A 13,619-nucleotide genomic window follows, 5' to 3' on the forward strand; every position below is an offset into this window, starting at 1 on the left:
GCTTTCCGTCAGGTTAAAGCTACGGAAAGCGGTTTGTTTTACGGTTTAACTACTAAATACATATATTTAAACCACATGAATTGCATGTAATTAAATTCAAAAGGGATTTTTGTAATTATTCACTACAAAAAGGGTGGGAATTACAAAATACACAGAAATTAGAAAATCATACCACAAGCGCTACTTTTCATGACATTGCCAAACACATTTAAAGAACAATAATATGCCACACGTAGAAATAATTATAAATTGGTACGATACTTCCTGCGTTACGCGTTGCAGTTTGTATTGACAAACAAATCCATTTCAGATCAATTTGGTAGCAATGTCTCGAGTCAACGAAAGAAGTCTCTAACAAGCTTGTATAATACCGATTTCGTATCAGTTCGTGTAGCGCGATTTTGTTTGACACATTTCCGTTTGAATCAGATAATCGACACTGTAATCTCTCAGCGCTCAAACAAAATGCTCAAATATATATTATTATACAACAGATGCGATTACAGCATTCTCTTCGACTTCGAGTAGATTCTCTTCGACTCGTGCCAAGACAGACCTGAGTGGAAATTTAGTTTTTTTGTCCCTTTTTGAATTATTAGATATTAGCTTTTATTTGTATTGTCCAATTGCGTCCAACTACGTTAAAAATACTTTTTATAAAGTTGTATAATATTATTGCATTTTTTTTAAACTGTATATATTTTTTAAGTTGCACTCTACATCCTTTCCAGAGTGCAAACTTCAAATGAAGAAAATTTACGAAAGTCTATAATAAAAATATGCAAGTGGAATAGAATAAAAACTATAATATGAAACAATTGTATGGCTACAGATTCAACCATTTCCCTAAATAGAACAAAATAATAACTAAATAAATAAAGGAATCATGTTTCAGAGCGAAAGAGATTTAACACGATGTTGTGGAAAGCGAGAGATAAATGTAATTGTTTCACTCGCTTTACTACAATACAATATCAATACGATCTAAACTCTTTCGTAAGTCCAATTCCAACATTTGTTATGACATGATTATTCATTACCAATTAAAGTATGTTCCGTACCATATTGCATACCCGCAAGCAGATTGTACGATGGGTACAGTTGAACCGTACCGAATTGTGTAATTTTTCAGGTTGTAAAACACTTACAACGTACGTTGCTCGAGTATTCTCAACCTGGGAAGAAGAAAAACAAAACGTCAACCGACTGATAAGCATTGGCAAACAAATCGCGTGTAACAATCGATCGGCTTGTAAAAAAAGAAGAGCTTTTATCACCCCCTGCTGCACCGTGTACGCGGAAGAACGCGCAAACGTGCGCGCCAGCGATCGTGACCCTGAAACGCGCACAATTTCGAGGATCACCTTCTAACTTCCGCAACAAGAGTGTGGCTGCGCAGCGTCGTTATCAGTGACAGTTTTAAGCGTTCGCCGTACATGCCGGTAAAAACCCTTCGACATGCGTCGTTTTGCTTGCTCTTATCGCGTCGTTTTTGTTCTCACGAGATGTGGGCTTGGTTTCTCTTACACTATCATCGGAATAACGTGCCGAGCGTGAGATGATGCTGCACGCACATGGAACAATCTTTCCCATGCACTCTCTCTCTCTCTCTCTTCCTATCTCTCTCCTTCTCTCTTTATATTTTTCTCTTCCTGGAGAGCAATCAAGTGATCGAGCGAGTGCCTCATTCTTATTATAAATGAAAGTGCGTCGATCCTACCGCTCCACAGTAGACATGTGCAATTCGTAACCACCAGCAGCAGTGTAGCGTGTCCCCGTAAGCGTCGTGTGCTACGAGTGCCCGGTACTATACCAGCAGCGTAGCATCTCTGTGTGTTTCTCGTTCGATCGTGCAGTTGTTCGTGTTGGTTTGTCTCCAACAAATTGGTGTCCCGCTCGTTCGGTACAACACAAAAGCCTAAACCTAAAAGACAGTGTGAAGCGTTACAGAAAACGAAACAAAAAAACACCAAAAGCAACACCAAACAAAATGACGATCAACGAGCGTACGACGCTGCTGCCGAAGGAGTACCAGAAGACGTACAGCATCGCCATCCCGCAGGACGATCTGAACAACAATGTCAGCAACATCACCGACGACAATGGCGTACTATGCGAGTAGTAAGTATCCCTAAGTAACAGCGTGAGGGCACACCAAGCCGCACCGCATCATATCGGGGAAAACAGTTGCTACTTTGTAGTTATGACCGTTCGATACGATCTACCGCTTGTACCACTTATGCTTACACCAAAGTGTGGTGAAGTACATGCCCACGCCTTGCTTCGATAATCGCATTGCCACCACGCCCCATTGCAAGCACCATTTGTCGATCGTTATCGATGAACGGCGGCAACGATACGACAGGTAAACAGCGTAACGCCGGTCGTTGTATTACCTTTCGTGTCAATTAGCCTATCTCTGGTAGATTGATTTGCAGTACCGTCTCGTTGATATGGCCCCATTAAACTGTCCGAGTGTGTGTATGTGTGTGTATACTTCTGCTATGCCCTCTTCGGCTCTAGTGCGCCACCCGGATTTCCGCTCACTGTTTATAGATTGCTATTCATACGGTGATGTATAGCAAATAGATTAACCTTATTACTCGTCAGAAGGAAAGGCAAGGATATTATCATTAGGGTCGAAAGCCTTATCGTTCAGATACACTGTCACTATGCTTCTGAAAGCACATAAGTACCGGGTTTAACCTTATCGTAACGCTTGTAACGCTTATAGTGTTACCCGATGGTTAGTAAAACGACAGCAAAGCACAATTGTGTAACAGTCGTAGTAGCCACTGGCGTTAAATTAGGCGCTACGATGGAGCCCGTGTTGAAGTGTGTCCCCTGCTTCCAGTACGATTGGGAGTAACTCTTGGCAAAACATTTCCCCCTAAACCAACTAACCTGTTTTCTCTGCGTTCTCTTTCAGCGACAGCTACGCACTGACGAAGGATGAGCTGAATAAGTACATTGACGACCCCTGGTGGATCAAGATGCGGTACTGTTGCTTTGCTACCTGCTGGATCGTATGTCTGATTGCGCTCGCCATCTCGCTGTACATTGCGGCGGATGCGCTGCAGCACGACGTCTGCCTTACGCCGCTGACGAACAACGGAACGTCCCTCGGCCCGGCCGACCTCAGCATCAGCACCAACGCCATTCCGCTCGTGGCGGACGGTGCTGTAAGCACGCCGCCCTCTTCGATCGTGTTTACCCTGCTGAACCAACCAACGTCGTAGAGGGCCCCCGGTGGTGGTAGCAGAACGGATTGTTTCCGATCCGTCGCATCGCTGTGATTTTCCACACTCGGACAAACGCCAACGCGGGAAGCCGATGGCATTATTTATTCTGATTATTAGACGCTATCGTAGCAAATAGTAGAGTTATTGCACCGGGACCGAGAATATGTCGCTGCGTCACGTGTTGCTTCGGCAAGGGCAGGCGCAAAAGCCGGGAATCTGATAGCTTGGGCACGTGTGCCGATCTCGTTTTGATCGTATCCGGTTCGGGTGCAGCCTTTCCAGCGCATCTGGAATCGAGTGAAGATCGCTACTGTCGAAAGATGATGTAACGCGGTGGGACATTTACTCAGCCCCGGCTAATGTTTACGGTTAGCCCAGCGGTAAGGGCCGTTTGTTGATCACGCATCGTTGCATCCCGTGCAACGGGATGACATTGATGCCTATTTGCATTGCTGAGATTAGTTGGCGAGGAAGCTTTGTATATGTGAGATTGATTGTAAGCATCTTGACAATAAATAACCGACGTGTATTTGATTTTAAACAACTGTTTGTGGTGGTCATTTAGATTACTGGCATGTGCACCATAGGGTTGGTACTAGAGGCATGGAAACATAGAGCAAGACAGCGTAAACATTGGTGCAATATAAAATATCACAAAATTATCAATTTACGTAAAATACTTCTGAAAAGTTTGGTTGCACATAAAACAATCAATTTCATGTTTTCATTGTATGGTCAAGAGGCATCAAGAGGCATTGTATGTAAGGTGCTCCATCACGCGTTAACTACGTCAGTCGCATCTTTTTTTGTTACCAAATTTTTGATAATGCGACATTAAACCTTAAATGTAGACGTCACAATGATTCCTAGTCCTTTTTTGTTTGTCGCTCTTTGCCTATCAACAACGTTGCCCCCGGTGCATGGGAACATACGTGCCGCGTACTTCATTGGCAGGCGTGTAGTTCCAACGACCCTACGATTCGTCATCTGGTACATTCCACCCCGGAGCGTGGCGTAGCTTCCGACCGGTCGAAGGTCAAGGTCCTCTTCCGGAGCTTCCAGCCCCGGACCTGTCGGCTATTATTTTTTGTTTTCTTCCCCATTATTTTCCCGTTCCTCCACAACCGCGAACAGTGCAACAGCTGTAACAGGCTTATCACCATCGGCTAGGCGGCATTTCGAGAAGAAAAGAGTCTGTTTCATGCCGTTTCCTGTCTAGGCCGCTATAGACGCGCTACGTAATGCTCGAACGCAACCGATAATCCGACAATCCGAAGGCAACAAACCGAACGATCCCATCCCGGCATTTGATCACGTTCGGATGAGCGGTTGAGTCAAGCGAAGGATTACTTTGCCCCTGCCGGGCGTTTGGTCGGAATGGCCGAATGCACTGGATGATGTAACTCTTGTTTGCTCTTTAGTCAGCCGCGTGCGTGCGGAACAACAACAAGAGGATCGCATGGGGAAATCCTTGCCGTACATTGCATCAACCGCTTTCCAATTTCAAGGCATCGTTCATCAACTGTTTGTTGCTCTATTGATGACACTATCATGTGCATGACACATGGCAATGTGAACTTTATATCACTTCAAAATGTGATTCAAACGCTATACACTATGTATACCATCATTTTTAGTAAATGATAATAGTATCTTAGTGTTTGTTTGTTTTTACGTGCAGCATGTAAACACTGCATTCAAAGATGCTTATTGGACGTTCCAAAATGTATTATCAAAAATGAAGAACTTTAATTAAAGCATATGTTTAGTGTGATCATCCGATGGTTTTATTTTATTTTTTCTTTTCATTTCGTAAGTCAATGATGCGTTTATTGCAAAACAACCATCAACCAACCCGGGCACGGCACGGATTGAACGAACCTGCAGCACCCGTCAGCCCCTGGGACAATATACGCTTGTTTGCCGAGCACGGAGTCGGGTAGTTCCCTCGGTTTTTGCCACGGAAACATGTGTAATCGACATTCCAATTTACGGCCACTCGCTCTTCACACTGCCACTTGACAGTTAAGGAAAAGTGCAATCAGTGTGCCCAAGTGGCCAAGGGCTGCACGCGTGGCAAAGCACAAGACACGCTATCAATTAACCTTGAAAAGAAGCACCGCGCGTTAACAAATCCCTCATCGTTAGGAGAACTTATCGGCACGCCACTCGGAACCACGTGTTTAAAGTAGAAGTAAAAGGAAATGGCATTAAGCGGTCCGCCTATTTGTACAATTACTAATTTAAGCTGTTTCGTTCGAGGAATTCCCTTGCTAGGAGAGCTAAAATCCCCTCTCGTAGCTCTTGTGCTACTCTGGAAGCCACCCCGCTCGACTCCTCCACCATGTTCCATGTTCCTTTGCGCTTCCCGAACGATTCGTCCTGTTCCTCTTTGCTGCCGAACCTTTTCGAGGCCCAAGTGGGTCACTAATTAAAACACGGCGGCGTGTTTAATTAAGCACGAGGCGTGTCTTAGCTCCGAAACAGACTCATTTTCACTCATTAAGTTCGAGTTTTCCCCGGTCAGCAGGAGTGTGTAGCAGGTAGCGCGTAGCGTCCTGGTCCAGGGAATCGTCAAGACAGGAGAAAACTCTACTGAAAGACACCCTCGCACACATACACGGGGACAATGGTTTAATTACTCGCCGTTGCAATCGGTTTCGGCAATCGGGTTCGGGAAAATGTGGGCTGAGCGTATAGGGTGGGTGCGTGAAGAAGAAAGTTCGGGAAAAGGAGCCGAATGGTAGAGCGAATGCGCGTTTTTTGCCTCCCATTCCTTGCGGCCAAGAATGGTCAGCTTGATTGGATCTATTTTTGTGTTGCTCGGTAACGGTGTTAAACCATTTTGTAAGCGATATTGATGTTTGTGGTATTACAATTTTCATTTTAATTCGTTTAAGAACCAAATTTCCACAATGCTACTGCTGTCACTGATAAAGCCTTTATCAATACATACAGGGTGTTCCAGCAGTTCTCATAGCTGTGGGACACGTCATCAACTCTTTCTTAAGTGAAATGAACTGAATGTATTGGGAATTGGACTCTATAGCATACCTATTGGACAAATCCAATAGGAATTTCCAAGTAGTCTGTCCAAAAAGGGAGCCAGAGTTCAATTTCCAACATATGAAGTTCACTTCCAATAGGAAGTTCCTCTAAATCGTTCACCCTTCATCCCATATGCTCCCCCCTAAGCAAGCCATGTCTACCCTAGAAACGGAAAATCTCTACACAAACGCACACTCTACAGGCCACCGCCTCTGTGTGTGTGACGGTGGGTTTTCAAGGCAGCGATAAATGTTTGTCTGTCACACTACCAGGCGAACAGGCGAAGGAGCAAACAGTGGTGTTACGTTGTTGGTCACCAAGGCAGAGCTTCGGTTGAGTGATGTTGGAGAGTGCAATAAGTGATAATGAGCACGTAAATTGGGGAAGTTTTTTGGTACAATCATTATCATTATCATCATCATACACAACATAACGCCTACATCACTGTGGTACAAAATTCAAATCCTGCAACTACTAAATATGCTCCGCTTGCAGCAAACGTTACAGAGCATAGCCTCACCGTGCCGCTAGCTGCGTTATCAGCGCTCCACTACCGAGCACAACGGAACGGAAGCGGGTGGGCAAAAAGGGGTGATGCGGGCGGGCAAAACGGTCCATGAATCACACGCCCGCACCATCTTTCTCTCCCGGTGGCCGTCGCCAGCTCCTGCGCGCCTGGTCAAAACCGAGTGAAATGATCACTGACTAAAATAGAGAGCAGCCGAAGCAGCGGCACGTGCCCGTTACCATCCAACCAACCGCAGAGGCCGAGGAGTATGGGGCTTGTTTTGTGTACATACCGTTCGACCGACGAGATCATGGGAGAATTATACGGCGAAGCGTGGTAAACGTGCTTCTTCACATGTCAAACACACGCGGACAAGGTTTGGCTTCGGTACAACCCACACCCCACTGGGGCGGGCATGCGCAGTTTGCATCTACGCACTGCACTGTGTCCCGGTTTTGGCGGGGTTGTGCCTCGAAATATGCGATGCACCAGGAGCGAACTGCATCCCGTAGTCGTTTCAGGGGGTATTCTAACGCGACGAACGGGATAATTCATATTTATGTTTAATTGTATTTTAACGTCATTTGTATTCGATTATATTGAGGGAAAATATGTGAAGAAACTTAAAATTATATTTTATTTTTAATTTGACCATTTCTTTCAGCTCTATTTGCTTTCAAATGCGTTAAAGTCGAATAAAATTACTAAATTCATCCAATTAAACATAACCGCAATAGAACGCATCCTTTACTGGTTGCCAGCGTTCCCCAGCGTCCATCAGCATGTGCATCCAGCATCGCGCAGCTGCATTCGTACGCAACCGGTACAATCCGGGCCAGACACGGCCAGGCCGCGTCCCCGCTTGGCTGCGCTCCTGTTCGTTCACGAAAAACCGACGGCATTCGGGAGCATCTTACGACGACGGTTTTTTTACAAAAATCATCATTCTCAGCGGCGTCCCTTCCCTACCAATGTCCAACCAACCACAGATGACGGATGCTCTACACAGTTGGTCCGTTGGCCAAAATATCTTAGCGCGTTGAGGGGGGGAGGAGAAAAAATATACGCCATGCCTTACGCGCTTCTTACGCACCATAGAGACACACGTGTCTGAACCGTAACGCAGCGCAAGGATGTGTGCACGCGTCTTACGCGACGACGATGGCACTACGCAATACTACGCACACACACACACACACACACGTGCAACGGTGTGGATGCGAAATTTCCGAACAAGGAAAACTCATTTCCCCCCCCCTCCCCCCCTATCCATGCTGAGGTAGAAGATGTGTTGGCATTGCATGTGGCAGGCATTGCACCCACGAAACAAGGCCTGGCTGCAAATGCCGTTACACAAAACGACGCCAAACGCGACGCAATTAGGTGCGATGCATCCTTCCAGCCAGCGAGGCCCGAGCGATGACAGCCCAGTGGCGGGAAAATGAGCATAGCGGGACAATCAATTATGCATTGCACATCCCGGCCTTTCCGGGTAGATGCACACCGCCCAGCGAGCACACCAATCAAACAGCAACGAAAAACGAAACGAACCCGGCCCGGCCCGGTTACCCGAAAGCGCAGGACACAATCGCACAGGTCCCCATGGCGTTCCAGCGACCTGCGACGCCCGTCCAACGCGAGGCTCGATTGAATAATAAATGAATACACGAATAAAACAAATTAATTAGCGTTCGGCAAACGAGCAAACAGGGCACCATTTTCGCGCTGCGCTTCGATTGGCTCGATTCGATTGTTTTGGTCGATTGGGTGGCGCATGGAGCGGTGCAGCATGGCTCGTGTGGTGGGTTGGGCAACTGTTGCAATTATTGTACCGCTTATTGGAAGGGTGAAAGCAGCTGACAACGAACGACTGGTGGAGGAGTATATGGGGATGTGGGAAATAATAAAATATAAAATTTTATACAAATTTTGCTGAATGAAGGAAGAAAGTTTATTGCATTGTCCACTGTTTAGTTAAATGAGAAAAGCAATCATTTAGATTCAAGTAATAAGAACTAATAATAACGCATGGGGCGGTCCCATGGTACAATCGTCAATTCAAACGACTCAATAACATGCCCGTCATGGGTTCAAACCTAGAATGGATCGTCCCCCCGTAGCAAGGATTGACTTATCCGGCTGCGTTGTAATGAATTAAGTCTCGAAAGGCTGTGTAGGCCGGGCATGTGTACACTCTGGACGTTACGCGAAGTAGCAGAAGAACATCGCATTTATAACAAAGATACTATTAGGTACTGTATTGCTTTGAATTACGAACACTCAGGGCATTTCTGGCTATCTAATATTGTCTTACTAATTCAATTTGCAATCGATCAGACCCATGCATAACTTACTCTACTAAAGCAAAGCTTGTACATTTGAGAAAGAATAAAGATAATAATTTTCCTCGAAGCATTGCAAACAATCGTAAAATTGCAACGATATTTTGATTCATATTCCGGACAGTTTCGAGATTCGAATTTGCTGTACGGTCATCAAGGCATTTTTCAAATCTTGCTTCAAATATCGCTGTTCTCTTGTTATTACCAATGTGTAAAAAAAATATGAGTATGCAATTAATTACCATTTACTTCAGCTGTCTGGAATTACAAACAAGATAAAAAATCTTGCCTCGAATTCCGGACAGTATTAAATACGTGTTTTAGTGAAATTCATAACACAATATTTTAAAACACTGTTATTCTCACGTTTGATATCTATTTCTAAATCTATGAATTTTGATGTACTTCAATGCATCTGTTATTTTAATTATCATTTTAAGTCAAAAAGCGACATGGCCAGGGGCTCGACAGGAAGAAATTCAATAGAAAACCTGATGAATGTCCGGAATTTGAAGCTGTTCGTAATTTGAATCATAACGGTACGACTGCTTTAAATCCTTTAGTTAATTTACCGTATTAAAATCGTTCGTTTGATTTATTTACTATTTTTACTACATCATTTTTCAGAAATAAATATAATTATTTCCATTTTAATTCATTACATACCTAGAATTAAAAAAAAAGATTTAATAAAACTATACTCCACTTTTTCGACCAATAAACCGACCAAATGATAATTTATAAATGGCCACAGACACCAACACAAGCAATCAGCAAAGCCGTCCCCGTAATGTGCAGCGCTGCACAAACCCAAAATATGCCATACCACTCACTCGCTCAATGCTCACGATCAGGAGAGGTATTTAACAAACAAAAAATGCACACAAATACAGTCGCATGTTTCATTATCGCGCATGTTTTCCCCGCCGGCCGGCCCCATTTCCACCCGTTCCAGAACGAGAGAAAAACGGCCGTCGTTAGTCGTCCCACTGAAAAAAAGGGAGAGCCGGGGAGGGACGGCGCGCTGCACTAATTAAAATCATATGTATCACATAACGGCAACAGTTGCACCAGCATCCCCAGGCAACTGCCCGGGCCGCCCACCCACGCCACCCACCCCTGGACAATGGTGCAATGAGCTGGTGCAGGCAATAATATAATAATTGTTGGTGCCTCCTGGTGCGCATCGGTCCCGGTGAATCGACGAAATTAATGAGTCGTTTATCGCAACTACTGCTGGCTCCTTACACACCGTCGTCGTCGTCGTCGGCATGATTATTATTTAATTAGCATTATCTTAATCGGTCACACCGCGCAAAGAATTCTTTTCCAAGAGCACGAGCGGGACGAGCGCACGTTGGATTTGGGCCGAATTTTTGAGGCCATCTTTTAACCGTCACCCCTTGCTCTAAGCTCCAAAAAAATCCAAACGTTGCACCCCACTACGAACAACAACAACAAAAAAACACATTTATTATATCGCTCCACTCCACGGGGAGAAAGCGGTGCAGCGTGATAACGGTACGGTGGTGCAACTGTTTATTGCACTTATGGTTTTGTTTGCTCATTTGCACTTCTGCACTTCTCCAATCAGGAAACGGCCGGGGAAAGGGTAGGAAGGGTGGCGTTGTGGGCGGAGTAGTAAATGATCCCTTGGCAGCAGGAAAGACCCCCCCCCCCACACACACACACATACACACACACACACAAGGTGTGTCTTCCGTGCGAATGCAGCTAACGGGAACGCACGCACCCGGGAAGGTAACACCGCGACGCGCGTGCCCATTCATCCATCCGGTCATATACACTCGAGCGCGCGCGTGTGTGTTGTGCTCCTGTTCAAATGCTTGCAAAACACACAAAAAGTGTCCAAAACAACAACAAACAAACTAACTAAACCGGCCAGGACAACCTTCATCCGGCGCTGCGGCTCGTGCACTCAACACAAATGACGCGTGTGTGTGTGAGTGTGAGTGTGAGGCCACTCCGTTATCGAAACCACTTGTTGCCCATATGCATTCGCGTACGATGCATAATAAACGTACTCAGCTGCGTATTACTAATGTCCCAAAATTGATCCATCCATCCGAACCGAACTGCAACTTTCTCTCTCTCTCTCTCTCTCTCTCTCACACTCTCTCTCTTTCTTTCTTCCGGGGGGTGAAAGACCGTGTTCTGTGGGTGTGTTACAGTACCAGGCACCTAGAACAATCGCCGTCCCATGAAGAGGATGCACCGGTACTGTGTGATGTGCATCCCGCGTGTGCAGTGGATGCATTCCGCCGAAAAAAAACCCTTCGAACCACCGTCAAAGAGAAAGAGAGAGAGAGAACGTGCGAAAGAAAGTAAGAGTGATTTTCATCACTCTCTTGTGGGTGTATGTGATGGGCACGCTACTACCCATCCCTACGGCTAATGGAAGTGCATAATCGACAGTAGGTAGAGCATCGTGTATGTGCATCGACCTGCTGCTTGATTTGTGTTGCAATCGCACAGTGCTGTGTTGTGCAAATGCGCACAGAACGGTATTCGTTGACGGTATTTGTCGATTCGTTGTTTACACACAGCCAAAGAGCGTGCAAGCGAATGGCAACATCTGAAGGGGCTCGAATCTGATGATGCACTTCACTGTCTGGGTGCATTCTTAGATGCACTTTTTTCGCAATTTGGGGGCGCGTGTTTAAGGCAAAGAAAAACAAGCCGCCAGTATACGATTGTTAATACACTAAAGAAAATACCTTAGTATATATAATAAAGGACTTTTATACAATAAAGGCCACTTTAGGGCCACCATTTTCATAGGTGGTTTTTAGCAAAGGTAAAAAGGCAAAAAGGGCTTATAACCCAGGTTGCACGCAAGTCTTAAGCTTGCATGCAAAATTACTGGAAATGTCGTCAGGATTGGACCATGGATTGCGTTAAACGTATTGTAGCATATCTACTATACACAACTTATTATAATACACACTATCAGCTATAGACACATTGTAACACACTTTGGAAAGCCAAACCACACCATTGTAACACATTCATTATAACACATTCAGCAAATCAGATCATACCATAGCAACGCAACCGGAAGAGTTCAGGCCGTCCATTCAAACAAATAACAGATGTGACACACATATCAAAAACAACCGAAACGCACAACATAAGCAGGAACAGCATGTAACCCAAAGCAGGAACAGTATATGTGTTAAACCCAAAACAGGAACTTAGTGACAAGAACCATCGTTCTTGTCAACAAAAGACAAACGTAACTAGCTGAATGAAAACAATAACTTTCCAACATACAACCCGGAACCAAATGTGAGAAACCTTTAACTTCATTTGAGTATAAATAAAACCAACTCCGATCATGTCAGATTCGTTCGGACTGTCAGGATAGGACTATGCCCATCCTACATCTATCGACTTCTCATTTAAAGAGTTTAGTTATGTCCCCCTACCCAAGGTAAGGCCTCTAAACTCCAACGTTTCCAGTAAGGGAAACCTTCTAAAGGTTTCTATGATCACCTGGACGATCAAGTGTCGAATAGTCCGCTTCGAACAAAGTATTATTCTACTTCGATACATGTCAGCGAAACACTGACCTACCGCGATGGTACGCGTTGATCAGTTGTACCGTATGTACGCTCATCACATTACAGGACCATGGATTGCGTTAAACGTATTTTATAATGTAAATTTTGGTCGCAAACTTCTTGGTCGTAAACTTGCTGGTCGCAAACTTGTTGGTGGCAAACTTATTGATCGCAAACTTCTTGGTCGCAAAATTCTTGGTCACAAACAATCATGGTCGCATAAAGCTTGGTGGCAAAAGTTCTTGGTCGCAAAGTTCTTAGTCGCAAAGTTCTTGGTCGCAAAATTCTTGGTCGCAAACTACTTGTCCGAAAAAATCTTGGTCGCATAACGCTTGGTCGCAAAGTTCTTGGTCGCAAAATTCGTGGTGGCAAAGCTTTTGGTTGCAAACTTCTTGATGGCAAACTTCTTGGTCGCAAAGTTCTTGGCCGCGAAGTTCTTGGTCGCAAAATTCTTGGTCACAAACATCTTGATTCCAAACAACTTGTCCGAAAAAATCTTGGTCGCATAAAGCTTGGTGGCAAAAGTTCTTGGTCGCAAAGTTCTTGGTCGCAAAGTTCTTGGTCGCAAAGTTCTTGGTCGCGAAGTTCTTGGTCGCAAAGTTCTTGGTCGCGAAGTTCTTGGTCACAAAATGCTTGGTAAGAAATGTTTTAATTTCATTAAATATATTTCAACAATTCTAGTGTGAATTTGTTTCGGTGGACATTAGACCGCTCCTTAAAGATACACCAATTTGTCCGCAAAAAAACATCAAGAACAAATATTGATACGTTCCATCCAGTACAGTATACAGCTTAGACACGACCAGCTGAACGTGTTTCGTGATACGTAGGTTTGTCATGCAACATATCCTATAGCACAATCTCATACCCAATCCAATACAATCGCATACCCAAT

General features: G+C 44.7%; 1 protein-coding gene across 1 annotated transcript; it reads left to right on the forward strand.

The window, feature by feature from the left end:
• The first annotated feature begins 1,712 nt into the window (after positions 1-1,712).
• Positions 1,713-3,786, forward strand: LOC120950331 (uncharacterized). Its single transcript, XM_040368291.2, has 2 exons — positions 1,713-2,121; positions 2,930-3,786. Exons 1-2 carry the CDS (start codon positions 1,991-1,993, stop codon positions 3,237-3,239), a joined length of 441 nt encoding a protein of 146 aa, XP_040224225.2. The 5' UTR covers positions 1,713-1,990; the 3' UTR covers positions 3,240-3,786.
• The last annotated feature ends 9,833 nt before the right edge of the window (positions 3,787-13,619 follow it).

Source organism: Anopheles coluzzii, chromosome 2 (genome assembly GCF_943734685.1).
Source record: "Anopheles coluzzii chromosome 2, AcolN3, whole genome shotgun sequence".
NCBI lineage: Eukaryota > Metazoa > Arthropoda > Insecta > Diptera > Culicidae > Anopheles > Anopheles coluzzii.